The sequence below is a fragment of the Musca domestica genome, unplaced genomic scaffold (genome assembly GCF_030504385.1).
Source record: "Musca domestica strain aabys unplaced genomic scaffold, Musca_domestica.polishedcontigs.V.1.1 4, whole genome shotgun sequence".
In the NCBI taxonomy this organism is placed as follows: domain Eukaryota; kingdom Metazoa; phylum Arthropoda; class Insecta; order Diptera; family Muscidae; genus Musca; species Musca domestica.
In genome coordinates this window covers 7,429,494-7,448,780 of record NW_026712328.1, presented here as the reverse complement: position 1 = coordinate 7,448,780, position 19,287 = coordinate 7,429,494, and the positions used below count along the sequence as shown (strand labels likewise).

Sequence of the window (19,287 nt, the reverse complement as noted above, 5' to 3'; positions counted from 1 at the left end):
CGTATTTTAATGGACAGATTAAGGCGTCGCTGCAATTTTTCAGAAATTAATGTTGCCTGAGATCCCGAATCAATTAAAATCTTTGGCAGGTCTTGGAAAACGCTCTGTGCTTGGTCGATCTTCTGTTCATACGAAATCCAGATTAGCGCTTAACCTGGCTCTGAGTGGGACCCACTAAATAGAAAATGTCTACATATCACGGAAACAACTCCTTTGCGTGACACAGTACGTGAAATAAACCCATTTCAACGAAGTGGAAAGATTATAAGACATCCACAACTAGAAAACCCGATAGGAAAGGAAAAGCAATATGCATTCAATGGGGCCAAGAAGGGCACTTACTTAAACAGTGCACAAACCCGCCAATCTGCTGTATCTGCGTAGATCAAGGAAAGTCTTCTGCAGGGCATATGCCAGGGTCTAGAAACTGTAAAGAAGGCAAGCAAGCACGCACTCGACTATGAAAATCCTTCAACAAAATATGCATATAGGAAAAGTTGCTGACGCTTTGTTGCAACAAAGCGATGTAGAGGAATCAGTCGACGTCGGGATTATAAGCGAGCAATAAAGAGAAAAATACGGTTATTGGGTCTAGGACGACAGCGCTACAACAGCTATCTGGGTTTCTAGGACAAACACAACCAGCATTAGCAAAAGTGGAAAGGGAGACTGTTTTGTTTAGATCCACACTAAAAACGTCACTATCGTTAGCTGCGACAAGCATAGGAGAGTTCAAGAGAAAGTTAAATGGAATTGAAGACTTCGTACGCATAACAAAAGGACATGTCATAGTGGCGAGGGATTTGAATGCGAGAACGGTAGACTGGGGAATGCAAACCACAGATACAAGAGGCAGAAGGATCGTCCAAATGATGGCCAGAGGAGCACCCGTATATGGAACGCGAAAAAACTAAGTAAAGCTACGCTTCTATCGGAACTTGATCGAAGGTAGAACGCCACTCCAAACATAAGAAATGAAAGAAGCATAAGAAATGCAGCGAATCAGAGTTTTTAACAGATTTAATCAGGAAGAGCTGTAATAAGGTCATGCCAAAAATCACACAGGATATATTATTAAAAGCTGTCTACTGGTGGAATGAAAACATCACTAAGGCAAGACGAGAGTGCCTCAAAAAAAGAAGGCGGTACACAAGAGCTAGGCGGCCAAACGACGCTGAAAACGAGAGGATCCTGTACAAAGAAGCAAAAAAGAAACTCCAAGAAAAAATCTTCGAAAGTAAAAGGCGAATGTGGGAAGCGCTACGAGAGGACATAAATACGAGCCCATGGGGTACGGAATTAAAAAATGTCATGGGTAAACAAAGTCCAACGAACCCAACACCACCGATGGACCCAAACAAGGCAACTCGCATCGTAAAAGCTCTTTTCTCCACACATGCCCTGGTAGGAGAAGGAGCACTACACGTGGACGAGACAAGTATTCCACTCTTCACAATATATAAACTTACTGCGGCAGCATCGAAATTAAATTCTGGGAAGACACCAGGCCCAGACGGCATACCAACCGAAGAAATGAAGGATGTTGAAAAAGCAGAACACAAACTGCACAGACATGGCTAGATACACACGGACTGAGCTTAGCAACACAAAAACAAGTAAAAAAGCTGTACGTTCGGCCGGGCCGAACTTTGAATACCCTCCTCCATTTGGTACAAATTTGACAATTTTCAAAAAAATAAAATAAAATCCGTTAAAAAATTCTGTTAAAATCTTAAAAATATCATGTGTAGCCGTATATTAGGGTGTGTACGACGACGTGGATCTGCATAGGCAACTTTTGTCACAAGCTATTACAATATTCAAATGCGAAACTTGCAAACTATAACTAAAATCATCAAAATTCAGAATATAGGGAGGAACCATGGGAGTTGTAAAACGTGGACCTGCACAGACAATTTTTTGTCATAGGCTGTAGTATCCATTTCGAACTTTAAATGCGAAATTTGAAACAATTCCGGTGAATAATGTCACTAAAATATACGAAGAAGTGGACCTACGTGGCCCATTTTCTGTTTTATGCTGTAGTGTCTATTACGAACTTCAAATACCAAATTTGAAACAATTCTGGTAAATAATGTCACTAAAATCATCAGAATACCGAATATCGGGGGGTACCGTTATATGGGGCTATACGAAGAAGTGGACCTACATTGCCCATTTTCTGTTTTATGCTGTAGTATCTATGACGAACTTCAAATACAAAATATGAAACAATTCCGGTAAATAATGTCGCTAAAATCATCAAAATACTGAATATCGGGGGGTACCGTTATATGGGGGCTATACGAAGACGTGGACCTACATGGCTCATTTTCAATCCCAAAATTCTGCAGATATGATACACATTTGAGTAAAATTTTATCAATTTTATATTATCCTCCTGTATGGTTGCGAGATATGGGGGGAAGCAATCAAGTTTAAGAATATGGCAACTGTCTACTTGCAGTCCAACGTACATCCGCTTTGACAATTACGTCCGCATACCACACAGTATCTGTAGCCGCTGTCGTTGTCATAGCCGGAGTGGTGCCAATCGAATCATAAAGGAAAGGCATAAACTATGGACGACAAAACAAAATAACACACTAGAACAAGGTGAGGCAGAGACTATAAGTCGCGAAACATTGCAAGCCTGGCAGGAAAGATGGACGGTACAAACTGCAGGCATATAGACAAAAATTTTATCCCAAATCTTGAGAAGAGGATTATTATGTAACCCAAATCCTTAGCGGAAACGGATACTTTAGGAAATACTTACACATGGTGAGTGTGCAGCACCGTACTGTATATACGAAGAAGAAGACGAAATCGGTGATGCCGATCACTCGTTTCTTAAATGCACCAAGTGGTTCCAAAAACGAAATGGTTGCAGGCTAAACCCTAATACCAACATTGCTGAGAGATGAAAAGTATTGGGAAGTAGTAAAATGTTGCTGCAAAGAAGACTTAAAATCGAAAAAAAGAGATCTCGATGATTCTACGCAGTGAGTGTAAAATAAGCGGAGGCCTAGACGCAGGCAAATAAACAGACGGGACTACAGAAGCCACATGCAAACCACCCCGAAGTAAAGGTAAAACCGATCCCGCGGTGGGATTATTTCTGATTCGAGAAAGAGTCGTAGGGGGTTTTTAGTGGGTATACCACTTGGTGATCTCGACATAACACTTTACCTACGCACAGTGGTCGATTTGAAACATTTAGGCGGCCAAAAATATTTTTGGACATTAATGGCCTTGAAATATATTATTCTAAAAAATATGTATTAATTTAACAAAATAAATAAGAAAAACATATTTTCAATAACAAAAACACACTTTATTTTCACAAATTATAAATAAATAAAATTGTCTTATTCAAAGATGATTCTATCTCGACTTCTTCGTACTCAATACATGATTGTGTGTGGAGCTCGGCAGGTTCTAATAGTTATATAACTTCACTGGAAAACATCTTGTGCGAAGTTTTCTTTAACAATATTTCACTACTTATGAGTGGATCTGAAGTAAGAAGAAATCTTTGATAAACATCACGGTTGCATTCTTCCCTTGAACATTTTGTTGAAAAATTCTATGATGGTGGTCCCATGTAATAGTAATTTATGCATTTGTGGAGTCATGGGGTGCCAGTCGTATAATTCCACATACAGTTGCGCGGTGTTGAAAACATATTTTTTGAATTTTGTTGTATTTTGTGTCCACTTGAAGTCGCCTCTAACTTTAAATCTATGTATTAATTCGTGGTTAATGCTGTTATGTCCGCCGCTAATTCTTTTTTTTTTTCAAAAATCTCCTACCCGTATTGCTATCATTGGTATTACCAAAATTGACTTTAGACATGTCCACCAACAGCCCAGTTTCCACGCGGAATCTTTCTTGGATTTCTTTTTATGCCAAATTCAAAGATTTCGTTAAGGGTTGATAACAATTCTTCCAGGTAGATTGATAGCCGTTGAATGGTATGATGATATTGTAAATTCATTTCTGCGTAGGTAACCGTTACTCGCAATTCCGTCTTTGGTGGGTAACACTCTTGTTTTGCTTTCAACAAAAGATCGTAACAAGGGTAATGCTTCGGGTTAGTTGCCTTTATTATTTCATATTGTCGTCTTGTTAGAAATTGTGGCTAAAATCATCAAAATAATAAACCGTTATATGGGGGCTATACGATATCGTGGACCTATATAGATAATTCTCTGCCAAGAGATAAAGTGCTCTTAGAGAACTGCTTGTGTGGATTTTCATACAATTCCATTGAAAAATGGGGCTAAAATCATCAAAACCGGGTATGGGGGTACCGTTGTATGGGGGATATACGATATCGTGGACCGATATAGCCCATCTTCAAACTTGACCTCTCTATACTCTGTTGGGTCTAAAATGATTATTTCGATGAGTTACAAACGGAATGACGAACTTAATATACCCTCCATACTATGTATGGTGGAATATAACGAAAAAGAGGTTATATTCAAATACCGAAAAATAAAACGAAAGTAACAAAAACAAGTAAAAAAGCTGTAAGTTCGGCCGGGCCGAACTTTTAATACCCTCCACCACTTGGTACAAATTTGGCAATTTCCACAAAAAAAAAAATAAATAAATAAATAAAATCCGTTAAAAATTCTGTTAAAATCTTAAAAATACCGAATGCTTATACGACGACGTGGACATGCATAGGCAACTTTTGTCATAAGTTATTACAATATTTAAATGCGAAACTTGAAGAAAAATCTGTTTATATGCACAGACAATTTTCTGGCATGGGCTGAAGTATCCATTACGAACTTCACATGCGAAATTTGAAACAATCCCGGTAAATAGTGTCGCTAAAATCATCAAAATACCGAATATCGGGGGTACGGTATATGGGGGGCTATATGAAGACGTGGACCTACATGGCCCATTTTCTGTTTTATGCTGCAGTATCTATTACGAACTTCAAATACCAAATTTGGAACAATTCCGGGGAATAATGTCGCTAAAATCATCAAAATACCGAATTTCGGGGGGTACCGTTATATGGGGACTATATGAAGACATGGACCTACATGGCTCATTTTTTGACTTAGGATGTAGTATCCATTACAAACTTCAAATACTAAATTTGAAACGATTCCGGTAAACAATGTCGCTAAAATCATTAAAATCCCGAATATCGGGGGGTACCGTTATATGGGGACTATATGAAGACATGGACCTACATGGCTCATTTTTTGACTTAGAATGTAGTATCCATTACGAACTTTAAGTGCCAAATTTGAAACAATTCCGATGAATAATGTCACTAAAATCATCAAAATACCGAATATTGGGAGGTACCGTTATATGGGGGCTATATGATAACTTGGACCTACATGGCCCATTTTCGAACTTAACCTGCTTACTGGCGAAATATACATGTGTGCAAAATTTTAGCCTTCTATCTCAATTTGTTCGAAAGATAGCGTGATTACAACAGACAGACAGACACACAGACAGACAGACGGACATGGCTAAATCGTCTTAGAATTTTACGCTGATCAAGAATATATATACTTTGTTGGGTCTGACATGAGTATTTCGAGGAGTTACAAACGGAATGACAAAATTAATATACCCTCCATAGTATGGTGGAGGGTATAAAAAAGATAAAACTTTCATTTATTTAATAGAAGCTTACCTGAGCTATAGGAATCACTTTCACTTCACTACACAACTTAAAATAAAACAAGTTAAAAGTATCAGCCTATGTTCGATTAAATAATCGAAATATATTTGACTAGTGTTACAATTATTCAAACGTTTGACCCTCTATGGAGCCGGTTCCAAAGGAATGAGCCAATATTGTCCATTTTGTATCAGACCCAAATAAATATTCCAACGTTCCTGGTATGGATTATATTGACTCACTCCTTCACTTTTTATGAAATATGTAATAATTTTTAGAAAATGTTAAAATGTGCGTGATGTACCATATAGAGTCTACCGAAATATTCCATTTTTATACTTCATCTGACACAAATAAAAAATATTGAGCGAAATATGGGGCAAAATTACAAGAAAGGATATTTATGTCCAATTTTATGCGAAATCATAAATATATTTGGATGCTAATTTCGCTTTATCTGGGCGTTTTGTTTTTCAAAATCTTGAACGCTAAATGGCTCGATCTATACCACCTTTATAACAGATCTCTTGTTGATAGAAATATTGAGATGTGCCAAGTCTAAATGGAATCGGATCTTAATTTGGCGTTTTATGAGCTTCATGGGTATTCAAAATTTCGACACTTTGTGGGGGAGGTACCAGAAGGAGTGGACCGATACATTCCATGTTAACAGAAGATCCTGTTTTTTTAAAAATATTGGAATGTGTGAAATTTGAAGACGTTCGGATCCTTACATCACATTTTATTAGAGTTATAATTATTCAAAATGTTGACCCTTTGTGTGGGAGGTACTTGATGGAGTGGACCGATATTGTCCATTTTCGTACTTGACCTAGAACTGATGCAAATATGAGGATTTGCAAAGTTTGAGCCAAATCGGATTTGCAAAGTTTGAGCAAAATCAAATTAACGATCAAATTACGTCTAACTGCATGGAAGCGGTGGCGCGTGGTTTATATATATATATATATATATATATATATATATATATATATATATATATATATATATATATATATATATATATATAAATTTATATATATATATATATATATATATATATATATATATATATATATATATATATATATTATATTATATTTTATTAATTATATTATTTCGTAATATACGTAATTACCATGACGCTTTCAGCAAATATTATACATTTTATAACAGGCGCCAAAATACGTATTGCATAGAAACGATGAATAACTCTTTGAATGAGGGGCGCTATAGGTGTTACCGTTTGTACCACTTTTATCCGACCGAAAGATGGGGAATCCAAGTGCAAGTGAACATACGAAGGACCGATCTAAATAAAATAAATAAAAATCATTTTAGTAAGCAATAGTAAAAAATAGAATGCTAACATTCTTATCAACATTAAATAACTTAAATTATTGTGTGCGATTCTTTTACTTGCTCTCCAGTTATATCCATTTGGAACACATTGAATTTCTCGGCAACAACTAAAGAGTGTTTTAATGTCACTATTGCTATATGTTTTATATTAGTGGGCTTCCAACTGAAAAAATTAATACACAGTGATAGCATAAGCACAAAATATCAATAATAACGGTTGCACGATTTAAAACATTACAATATAGAAAAAAATTAATATAAAATTAAATATCCATTTCGCAGTAATGCTGTAAGATTATCTATATTTAAAAGAGTAGTGAAATAACTGACTGACTGACCTAGAATCAACGACCAGACGAAAAGACTGAAGCTAGAATCTTGAAAATGTTCACGTGGGCTTGTCTTGGTTTGTAGGCATATGATAAGTCTGGGTTTTTAGAAGTTCGTGAGTCACAGATGGAGTGCAGGACAGATGGTCCAAAGGGAAATTCGAACTTTAGGGTTACGAAAAGTTCTAAAATGGTACCATTTGGTATTATGTGAACGAATAGAGCTAAACATTTGGAGTAAAAGTAAGAGTAAAGTTTGGAAAATAAATTTGATATATGAAGATGGTTTTGAAAATGCGTATTACAATTGTATAAAATGTAGTGAATGGTACTATATTTGGTATTGGGGGAAGGAATAGCAGTCTCACTAATGCATAAAATATCATTAGGCTGCTAAAATAGTTAGACAATAATTACTTATACCAGTTGTAATATCCGAAATCAGATATGAAATACTTTCAATCTAATCACGAATAGAAATTCGGTAAGGAATTTATCGTATTTGCTTTCCCAATATAACGAAAATAGAAAACGAGTTGTTTATGTTGTTTGATGTTGTTTATATTTGGTACTTAAAACCATATTTCGAAATTTTATATCTACATCTTCGGGGTAGTCTACAAAAAATATAACATCTACAATATATACTAAAATATCACAGCATAATATAATAAGAAGTTTTTATCGAAAGAGCTTGCTTACATATGCGTAAAACTATATCGTCAAATATTCCATATGAATTAAAGTAATTGTACTACCATTGTTCGATGTACATATTGCACTGCAACAACAACCTTTAACAAATGCAATGTTGTCTGTTAATAATTTTAATCTTTTCTAATGTTTATCTTCTGTTATGGTTGTTTTCTGTTGGTATGTGGTTGCTTTTTTCCGAAAGCGCCGGTTTTATAGCCTCCCCCATACTATGGACCAACAAAGACGTTAGACCCAACAAGGCATATATATTCTAGATAAGCGTAAAATTCTAAATCGATTTAGCGATGTCTGTCTGTTTGTTGCTGTTGTAGTATTCATACTTTTCAAATACCTTGTTGAAATGCGGCTTTGAAGTTTTTTTTAACATTGTTTGTTGAATTTTTTAATAAACATTTTTTAAAGAAATCTTGTATATTACGGATTTTTAATTTAAGAGCTTGTGGACTCACGGTGGATTCTTACAGCGTGAGATAAATACACAGATATGAGGTGATTATCTAACAAAGTTCTTCAATTTAATTTTGCAAATTGGACATCTGGGAATAAAGGAAGTAAAATGGCTAATTCTGTGGCTACCATAGAGAAACTAAACAGCGAAAATTATGGAACGTGGTGTATCCAGATAAAGAGCTTGCTAATAACGTTGGATCTATGGAATACTATTGAGATTGTTGGTGCTGCTGAAAAAACAATTTGGATGAATAATGATAGAAAAGCTTTAGCAACTATAACCCTTTTTGTGAAAGCGAGCGATTTAATAGATTTCAATAATAGTGCGACAGCTAAGGAAGCATGGGATGTACTTAATTCATTATACAAGGCTGACACCGCATCCAGAAAGGTGAAGTTATTCAAGAAGTTGGTTAGGTTTAAGTTCAGAAATGCTGAGAAATTTTCAGTGCAAATAAATGAATTTTGTTCCAGGATTGATGAATTAAAGGAAATTGGAATAAGTTTGAATGATGATTTATTGACCATTTTATTGCTCTGTAGTCTTTCCGTGATATTTAATGATAATGGAGCAGTAATGAATGTTACCCATGGCGTTAATATTTTGATGGCTGAATTGGTGGATGAGGTGTTTATTGCAAAGGTTAGATTGCAAAATGAAGTTCAGTCTTTGAATGTTGCTATTGACAAGGATGTAACTCAAAAATGACATAAAAGATTTTAGTGTCAAAAAACATGGTTAATGGATTGGTATTGAAAGTTCCTGATAGCATAGATTGTGTCACATAGGGACTTTGTAAAATATCTGCCACGTCATTTAAAGCTTATTCTATAATTCCAACGAAAGACGTATTGGAATTGTTGCATATGGATGTGCAGTTTATAGGTGGATCTTCGTATTTTATGACCATTATAGACGCATTTTCTCGTTTCACATTCGTATTTTGCTTGAAGAAGAAATCTGAAACTTTTGAATTTCGAACGTTTTGCTGCAACCGTAGAGTTGCAGACAGATCAGATTAAGATTGTTCGCAGTGATAACGGCAAAGAATTTATAAATATCAAATTCCAAAATTTCTTTGCAAAAAAGGGTATAGTTCATCAAACGACAGTTTGTTATACCCCACAGCAAAATGGAATAATCGAGAGAGCTAACAGGACTTAAGTGGAGATGGCCAGAAGCTTACTGCATTCGTCTGGTTTATCACAAAGATTGTGGGGAGAGGCAATCAATACAGTCTTACAAAAATGTCCGAAATCTAAGGGAAGAAATCAAAATGAAATTCGTTGGTTATTCCACTTCATCCAAAGGATATCGGTTATGGGATCCTAAATCAAAGCAAATTCACGTTGCTAGAGATGTTTTATTTTACGAAGAGTCGTTTGAAATGTTATCGGATGAATCAATCGAACCTGAGGTGTTTTGTACATAGATTTTGAAGCAGACAAACGATCGGGAAACTAATAATACTCGTGTCGAGGCATCTGAATTGCCATCATCAAACATACAAGAGTCAATTATTCCAAATAATAAAAGAAGTAACAAATGTATTATTTCACAGACAGATAGAGTTCTTCGACCAAGGATAGTCGAAAATCTAGAAATGTTGAACTCAATAATTGAAAACCCTCAAACAATTGCGGAAGTACTGGGTTCCGAAAATTCAGATAAATGGAAAGAAGCAATGGTAAGGGAATATGAATCCTTAATGAAGAATCAAAAAAGTTGACTCTCGTTAATCGACACAAATGGAAGAATATTATAGGACGCAAATGGGTCTTTTTCCGTTGAAAACTATAAGGCTAGACTTGTGTCGCATGGATGTTCCCAGAAGTATAGCGTGGATTATAAAGAAACCTTTGCTGCAGTTGTTCGACATTCGGTCATACGATTATTCCTGTCATTGGCTGCACAACATAAATTGTTGGTAAATCATATCGACGTTGTAGCGCCATGTTTGAACGCGGATTTAGATGAAGAAGTTTACATGATGCTGTGAAAAGAAAGATGTACTGTGAAGAGGTACTGAAGCGTTGGAAAATGCCAGACTGTTAGCCTGCAAGCACGCCATGGCCTAATGGTACTGTTTTGGTCAAGTGTGACATGAATTGTACAGACTTGGATCCACATTCATATCACAGCTTGACAGGTGCTTTAATGTATTTGACGGTAATTTCAAGACCGGATCGAATGCACGTAGTTTCAAAACTTTGCCAATTCAATTCTCATCCACACAAAAAGCATTTTAAGTATCTAAATTCTCCAGAGGGAAAAATTACGTTCAAAGCCAATTCAGGAAATCTTAACTGTTTTGCGGATACTGATTGGGGATTTGATGTGAATGATCGCAGATCCTACTCAGGTTTTGTCTTATTTATGGGAGACGTTGCTGTAGCCTGGGAATCACGCAAGCAATCAGTGGTAGCTTTAAGCACGATGGAAGCTGAATATATAGCCTTATATCAAGCTACTAAATAAGTGTGTTTCCATCGAGAACTACTTAATGAGTTAGAATTCAAGAAGTATGTAGAATATCCTACCGCAATTCTATGTGATAACCAAGGAGCTCAGTTTTTTGGTAAGAAATTAAACAGTGCAAAAGAAGAGCAGACATATTGACATCCGTTATCACTATGTACACGAAAAATATGATAATCATGTAATTGACATCGAATATATTTCTTCTTATGAAAATGCAGCAGACATTCTAACTAAAGCATTGGAAAAACAACGTTATCAGCAAAATTGTAAACTTTTACATATTACAATGTAATATTTGCATTTGTTATTTTAAGAAAGCATTTGATTTGATGTGGCAATTGTTGTAGTATTCATACTTTTCAATTCAAATACCTTGTTGAAATGTTTTGTGTGCTTTTCCTGTCATTCGGTTTTGAAGTTTGTTTTTAACATTGTTTGTTGAATTTTTTAATAAACCTTTTTTATAGAAATCTTGTATATTACGGATTTTTAATTTAAGAGCTTGTGGACTCACGGTGGATTATTACTGCGTGAGATAAATACACATAAATAAATTGATCTATTCTCTTTACACATGTTGTTTACTTCGTCCAAACGTTCACATGCCAACTAAGCAGATCATGTTGCAATATGAGGTGATGTCTGGACAGTGGTTCAAAGAAATATATTTGATGTTAACTCCTCCCCCTTTAAATTTCATACGTCCCGTATGAACATTTTTTTGCACAGAAGTTTTCCTCAGAAAAAAACGGGATGTTATTTAGATAATTATTTAGTAAATCTTTTATTCATCTTTGAAGGTGTTGGGTTGTCTTCGATATCGATTTGCACTTCATAATTTTCTGTATTGCTTGCATCATTTCTATTTCTATATGGACGTATCAAGATGAACAAAATTAATATTACGAGCCACCTTTATCCAAATGTTTATGTGTTTGTACAGCTTTAGAGATTCAATGGTTTTGATGTTATCGCTCGTAAATGTTTTCATAATTTCCAATGATAAGGTCTCTTCCTGAAAGTGGGATTCGTCAATTTGCAGCAGCGCTGGCAAAGGTTTTGATTTTGCAATCTTTTTGCATGATTTATTTATTAAACTAATTAAGGAAAAGCGATTCGTCTTCTATTTCTTCAACCGAGAGTATATTTTCCTTGTTTGCACAAATACCTTGATGATGGTTTAGTAGTTATTAATTTAGGAATAAAGCTCGATTCTGTTATATTAACTATATCATTAAAGTTCAAATATTTATATTGTCAAAATTATTACAAATAGTTTTGGACCTTATATTGTTTATTACAAATTAAAATATTACTGAAATTTATTATATAAATATTGTTTTGAAATTTTACATGTTTTTTCTACAATTTTTCTCATCTGTAGTAGGTATGCTTGTGATATAGAGAAGTGTTTCTTAATTGGAAGCAATTTTAATATTGGCAAATTTCAGAAGTTCATCAATGTTGGAAAATGGAATTTCAGATTTTCGAATATCTCTTCAAATATTTTTATTTTTACATTGGAAAACACAACACAATTCACTATGTTGGCTTTCGCCCATTGAATGGAAAATTCTATGTTTGAATTATTTCCAATTCTTGAATTATTTCCAATTTATATTTGAATTCACTTACCATATCCAATGTTTGTTCCTCTTTAATTTCTTTTATTATTCTATTTCTTTAATTTGTATTTGTATTACATTTTTCTGTTGTTAATTGATTTATAATGGCTCGATTATTATTATTTTGCAATATGTTATATATTTTTTGTGTTATTATCTCTAAAACATGGTGATCTGGTGCTCCACCCAACCATTTCCAAACACTGCCTAGATCGCTTAGGTCTAAGTTTTCGTTTTAAGCGGGATAGGCGGGATTTTATTCGGGATGTATAATGGAGTAGGTAAGGAAGGATGGGACGGTGAATGCCAATGTTTTTTTTTTTTCAATTAAAGTTTTCATATTTATAGCAACATCTTCAATTGATTTTGACAAAAACCGTTTGACCAGGAATATAAGTTTTATGCTCTGATTTTTTCTTATTATGAAATTTTAAATCATTTTTCTGTGTCTTTCGTAGCCTTTCTATATTTGTCTCACGTGTCCGTTCATAAATCCCAGATGAAAAGTCGACTGTTCTTTCAATGAACAAATCTACTGGTTTTCTACCCACAGTCGAAGGAATAGAATGATTATATTCTTTCACTGCTCTTTCTATCAAATCATCAAAATTCCTGCACATTTCTTCTTCTTTAAGGCATCTCATAATTTCAGCAAGCGTAGAATGGAAACGTTCAATCTGTCCATTGGCTTTGCTTATGTATGGTGGTATTGTGAATTTATTAATGCCTAACTCGTATTTCATCATAAAGAGTGTGGAAGCTGAATATAAAGATTTCTCATTGTCCATCACGATTGTTTTAGGAACAACAAAGTAAAAAAAATAAGTTCCCTTAATGGTCTTCTTATGTCTTCAATTGCGCGTATTTAGAAAATGTATACAAGGATGTCTATCTGCAGAAAACATGTACTACTTCTAATCTTGGTTCACTAGGGTGTCTATCATATTTGTTTTTCCTATATATATGGAGCAGAGTTTTACTATTCTTTTGATTTTGGACAACATACTAGGAAAATAAAATCTTTCTAAAATATGGGCCTTTTTTTCTACGGCATTAGTATGGGCTCGCTTATGAGACTCGATTATATGGTCTTCTTCTTCATCTTCAGATGTAATGTCCTCGACAAATTTTTGAGTATAACGTGCCTTTTAATTAACGAAATAATTTGGATACAATTACTGTATTTTTCCCATTACTGATTCCGGAGCTTTAATGCCATTTATAACCGAAGGATTGAGATATGTTTTTAAAAAAATTTTTAAATTTGTGCTGTCAAATGCTAGCTCTACAATGGGGTGCCTATGAAACCTGGGGAATATTATTTTATACTGATAAGATGAAATTTCCCCAATAATTAAGAAGACTTGATTTTTAAAGACATTAATAGGGACTTCTACACTAGGTACTAAAATTTCAGATGAACTTTCGTCGCTGTGAACAGTACCGGTCAGAGTACCGTCAGAACAGTACCGGTCGTGTTTGGTCCACCAAATACATGAAATCGGCCGAAAATGTATATGGGAGCTATATCCAAATCTGAACCGATTTCAATATAATTTGGGAAATCAATTTTTTAGATAAAATCTATTACACGTTTCAAATTTCATTGAAATTGAGGATACATAGCGTGATTGGTGCATCAATTGCTTGAAATCGGCCGAAAATATATATGGAAGCTATATCAAAATCTGAACCGATTTCAATATAATTTGACAAATTTATTTTCGGATCAAATCCCGTCACATATTCCAAATTTCATTGGAATCGAACATTCATATTGTGTTTGAGGCATCAAATGAACGAAATCGGTCGAAAATATATATGGGAGCTATATCCAAATCTGAACCGATTACAATATAATTTGGCAAACTTATTTTTGTTCCAAATTCCGTTACATATTCCAAATTTGGAGACTGTATCTTCAACCAATCAATACATATGTGCATATAAAATCTAAATTTTTGGGAGGTACCTCCGATTCTATATGCTATATCTCCAGTTCCAAGTGGAAATTCAAAAATGTATATAGCCTATGTTACTTTCAGGCGATGTTGCAGTATATATGGAAATTTTGAGGAAAATCTATTCAGCGGTTTTCGAGTCCATAAATTACAACCAAACAAACAAACATACAAACATTTTCCTCTTTTATAGATATAGATTTCATGTTGGTATTCCTCAAGTATGACTTTCCACCTTTTCATTTTCATATTACTATTTTTGTTGCTAAGTGCATACGTTAGGGGCTGATGATCAGTGTAGATGATTACTTTTGATTTAACATATAGGTCGTTTCGAAGATTATCTGACCAGACTACTGCTAACATTTTTTTCTCATTAGTGGCATAAGACTCTTCTTCTTTTGAGAGAGCTCTTGAGATAAATATTATAGGAAGACTTTCTTGGCTTAACACAGCACCTATAGCTATATTTAAGGCATCGGTTGTTAAGTGAAATTCTTTTTCGAAATTTAGATAGGTTAATATTACTTCCTCATGTGTTAACGAATTTTTTATTGTGTCAATGGCTTTTTTCTTCCTCCTTCTGATATATTTTGATTTTACTAGATTAATTTCTAGAAACCCTTCCATTATTTCCTCTTAACAGGTTTGTTAAAGGTTTTGCAATTTCAGCGAATCCTTTTATAAACCGTCTGTAATAATAAATAATAAAAATGTCCAAAGAGTTAGCGAAGTTCTTTCAATGTATTAGGATAGGGGAAATATATGATAGATTCTACTTTTTTGGGGTTTGTCTTGGCTCCGTCAACAGATACTACAAAACCTAAAAGTTCTAGTTCTTGTTTGAAAAACTCGCATTTTTCTAGCTGAACTTTCATGTTCGCTTTCTCTCTAGTATGAAAGATTATGTTAAGATGACTAATATGATATCCTTCGGTTTTGCTGAAAATTATGATATCATATATGTAAACGTAGCATATTTTCCCTATAAAGCTACGAAGAATGTCATATAATGTTCTTTGGAATTTGATGGTCCATTCCTTAGACCGAATGGGAGTCTAGTAAGTTCATACTTCCCATTACATATGGAAAATTCAGTTTTTTCTCGATCCTCTTCTTCCACATTTAGATCTATTACCGAAAACAATTTATTTCCTCCAAGATTAGACAGAACTTCTGTAATTTCGGGAATAGGGTACTTATCTGAAATTGTTGTATGATTTAACTTCCTATAGCCAATTACTACCCTATATTTTTTTGACCAGAAGCAACTTCTTTCTTCGGTGCCACCCATATGGGAGAATTGTATGGGGATCGAGACAGTTGTATAATTTCATCTCTTAGTAACTTATTTATTTCTTTGTCAACGACTCCTCGTAAGGAAAGCGGGTAAGGATAATTTCATTAAATGTTTTTAATCCTGGCAAAACCACAAATTTTATTGGTTTTTGGTCCGAAAATACTTAAAAAAGTATGATGGGTTACTTTTATATTTTCACAAACTTAATGTGCTGCAAAATATCCTTGATAACTTGATTCTCTACTAACTCGGGTTTAATGTAATTTTTATTACTTCCTGTGTATAAAAGAATTTATAACATTTTACCGATCCTCGTTTTAATTTTAAAGTATGGCAATGATGAACTCCTTATGCAAAAAATTAAGATCCGGATTAAAATCTTCATTGGAGTATTCATCCATATTATCTGGTACTCCGATTTCATATTGATTGTTAGCAATATCTTCAACAAATTCATTTTCAATAGTTTGAGAGTAGTTTCCAACCTCTAATTCATAACTTTCATTACCTTCTGGGACGCAGGAGTCCCTTCTTTCATATATATGATCGGACCTTTTTTCTCCAGTAGTAATATGAAAATTTCTTTGAACCTTTGCTTCAACTTGGAATGATCCTGCTGCAGGTCTTTTATTCGCAGGATTGAACGAAGGCGTATTGGCGCAGTTTATTTGTCTTGTTTGCATGGAATGATCTATGTCCACAGGTTCATATCGTGGAAAAGTCTGCTGACTTTTTGGAAAATTGGTTTGATATCCTGTATTCGGTGAAGAAAAATTTCTAGATTGGTATGGGGTTTGAGTATAAAAATTATTTTGATATCCTGGATTTGGTGAAAAATTGTTTTGGTATCCTGGGTTTGGCGAAAAATTAGTTTAGAGTCCTGGATTTGGTAAGGGATAACTTCGTGGTTAATATGTCGTTTGACCATTAAATGACTGCTGTATTAGTCTTGGAGGAAGTCGCGGCGGTAATGGCAGTCCTGCAGTTCTACCTATATGAGCTAACTGTGGATAAAAATTTGTAAAAGGTCCTGCTGTATTTCATCTTACAATTCCCTTCTCTGAGTATGTCCATATATCTGATTCATACGGTTTAAGACACATGTGTAGCGCATGAGACAATGAAGGCGCTAACGCTTAGATGTCTTGGAAGATCCCCTCTTAAGCCCCTTATAAATGTATCAAAGGCCTTATCGCGGTAGGTGTTAGTCATTGTCAGAATACTACTATCGTCTAAATCTAGACAAGCAATCTTGTTCAAAATCAACGATAGATGCTTGATTGTATTCCGTTATGGACTTTTAACCCTCTGTCATTGTAGATAGTTGCAATTCTAGTGTTCCTATGTCCCTCTTATCAGAATAATGCATCATAAGGGTTCTGTAGTAATCAAGTGCTGTATCTGCCTCCCCACGTCTATTTTTGTTTTCATTGTATGCAAAACAGCATAATATTTACTTGCTCCCTTTAAATCTTTGAAAAGGTCTAATACCCTTTCAACGGCTTTTCTTCAAAACCCAAACTCACCAGGTTTCCCTGAAAATTCTCGAATAGTTTTACCAATATCAGAAATTTTTTCAAGTTCCTCACATTTTACAACATCTATTGGGTGATCACAATCCTCATCCACTCTTGAGTCTAATTTGAATAATTCTGACACTATAGCCTTGATTTCACCCCTCTGAGAGGAAGAAAATTTTGTAGTTGTACTCATAGCACTCAGTTATTGTGTTAATCCATCAATTGATGTTTCTGGCATTATATATATATATATATATATATATATATATATATATATATCTTTTTTTTTTATTTTAATTATAGGGAAAAAAATTTGAAATTTGTGAATGATGAATTTTAAGGATATGAAAATAATTTCTTACCAAAAGTAGCCTGCAATCATTTTTTGCTTGCAAATAGTTTTTGTAGTGAATAAGAATACAAAAACTATTTGCAAGCAAAAAATAATTTTTTTTTTCTTTAGTTTACATTTTTTAAATTTATTTTCAATATACTTTTTCAAATATATCTTTTTTCTACTTTTTAACATTTTTTTGTATACTTATACATTTTATTTCCTTAGTTTATATTTTTTTAAATTTGCTTTTCAATATTCTTTTTCGAATTTATCTTTATTTTCTTTTCATCATTCACAAATTTCAATTTTTTTCCCTATAATTCAAAACAAAATATAATGCCAGAAACATCACTTGATGAATTAACACAAAAAATTAGTGCCATGAGTACAACTACAAGATTTTCTTCCTCTCAGAGGTGTGAAATCAAGGCTATAGTGTCAGAATTATTCAAATTAGACTCAAAAGTGGATAAGGATTGTGATCACCCAATAGGTGTTGTAAAATAGGAGGAACTTGAAAAAATTCCTCATATTTTGAAAACTATTCGAGAATTTTCAGGGAAACCTGGTGAGCTTGGGTCTTGAAGAAAATCCGTTTTCAAAGATTTAAAGGGAGCAAGTAAATATTACCCTGTTTTGCATACAATGAAAACAAAAATAGTACTATTCTATCTATCTACAATGACACATGGTCAAAAGTCCATAAGAGAATACTATCAAGCATCTATCGTTGATTTAGAACAAGATTGTTTGTCTAGATTTAGACGATAGTAGTATGCTGACAAGTACTAACGCCTGTTGCGATAAGCCCTTGGATACATTTATAAGGGGCTTAAGAGGGGATCTTCCAAGACTCCTAGGCGTTAGAGAACCGTTGTACAAAATACTTTGTACATACTTTTGAGTGCGATTGAGGCGCTGGGAAAATGTAGAAATAAAAAATAAATGTTCTAAAATTAAATATTTCCCAGCCGCCATAAAATATCACATGTGAAGAATTCGGTGATCTTGTGCGCTGACGCATACGATAATGTGAGAGATAATAAAGGTTATGACCCACACGCACAGATATCGATGCGCTCAGTAGATGCACAAGATCACTTGAATGAAATGTAAAGCAGCCCTGCAATGTTCTCCATTCAATATTAGAATAGATAAGAACAATTGTGTGGCTGCGACTAGGTTAAGTTAGATTAGTTTCAGTAGTACGTAAGGAAAATATTTTTGAAATAAAACTAGAATTGAAATAGCACCCAAACCGTTCGGTTGGTTTTCCTTTCTCATTCATTGGTCAATCGAGCCTTCACTTTTTTATAAAGTGAAACGAATTAGCGACCACAAAACGAAAATAGTAGGAGTTTTCCCCCACCAGTGGTAAGAGACTCACTACAAGCAGAAGTAGCTATTCTTCAAAAAAAAGAGGAGAATAGCTACCAATAAAAATCCGTTGAGGGATAAAATTATAAAGAGCCATAAGAGCAAAATTTAAACATATATATTTAAAAAAAAGACCCACGGGGCAAATTAAAAAAAGAA

At 34.2% G+C, this 19,287-nt stretch overlaps 1 protein-coding gene across 2 annotated transcripts in view; it reads right to left on the bottom strand.

The window, feature by feature from the left end:
• The window catches only part of LOC105261675 (cholesterol 7-desaturase nvd), a 616,447-nt gene that overhangs the window by 76,523 nt on the left and 520,637 nt on the right, over nt 1–19,287 (bottom strand). For both annotated transcript variants that reach the window (XM_059126913.1, XM_059126912.1), the window contains exons 5-6: nt 7,088–7,193; nt 6,807–6,980 (exon numbers count right to left, since the gene is read on the bottom strand). In XM_059126913.1, the coding sequence (XP_058982896.1) occupies nt 6,807–6,980; nt 7,088–7,193 (280 nt within the window). The remainder of the gene's footprint in view (nt 1–6,806; nt 6,981–7,087; nt 7,194–19,287) is intronic.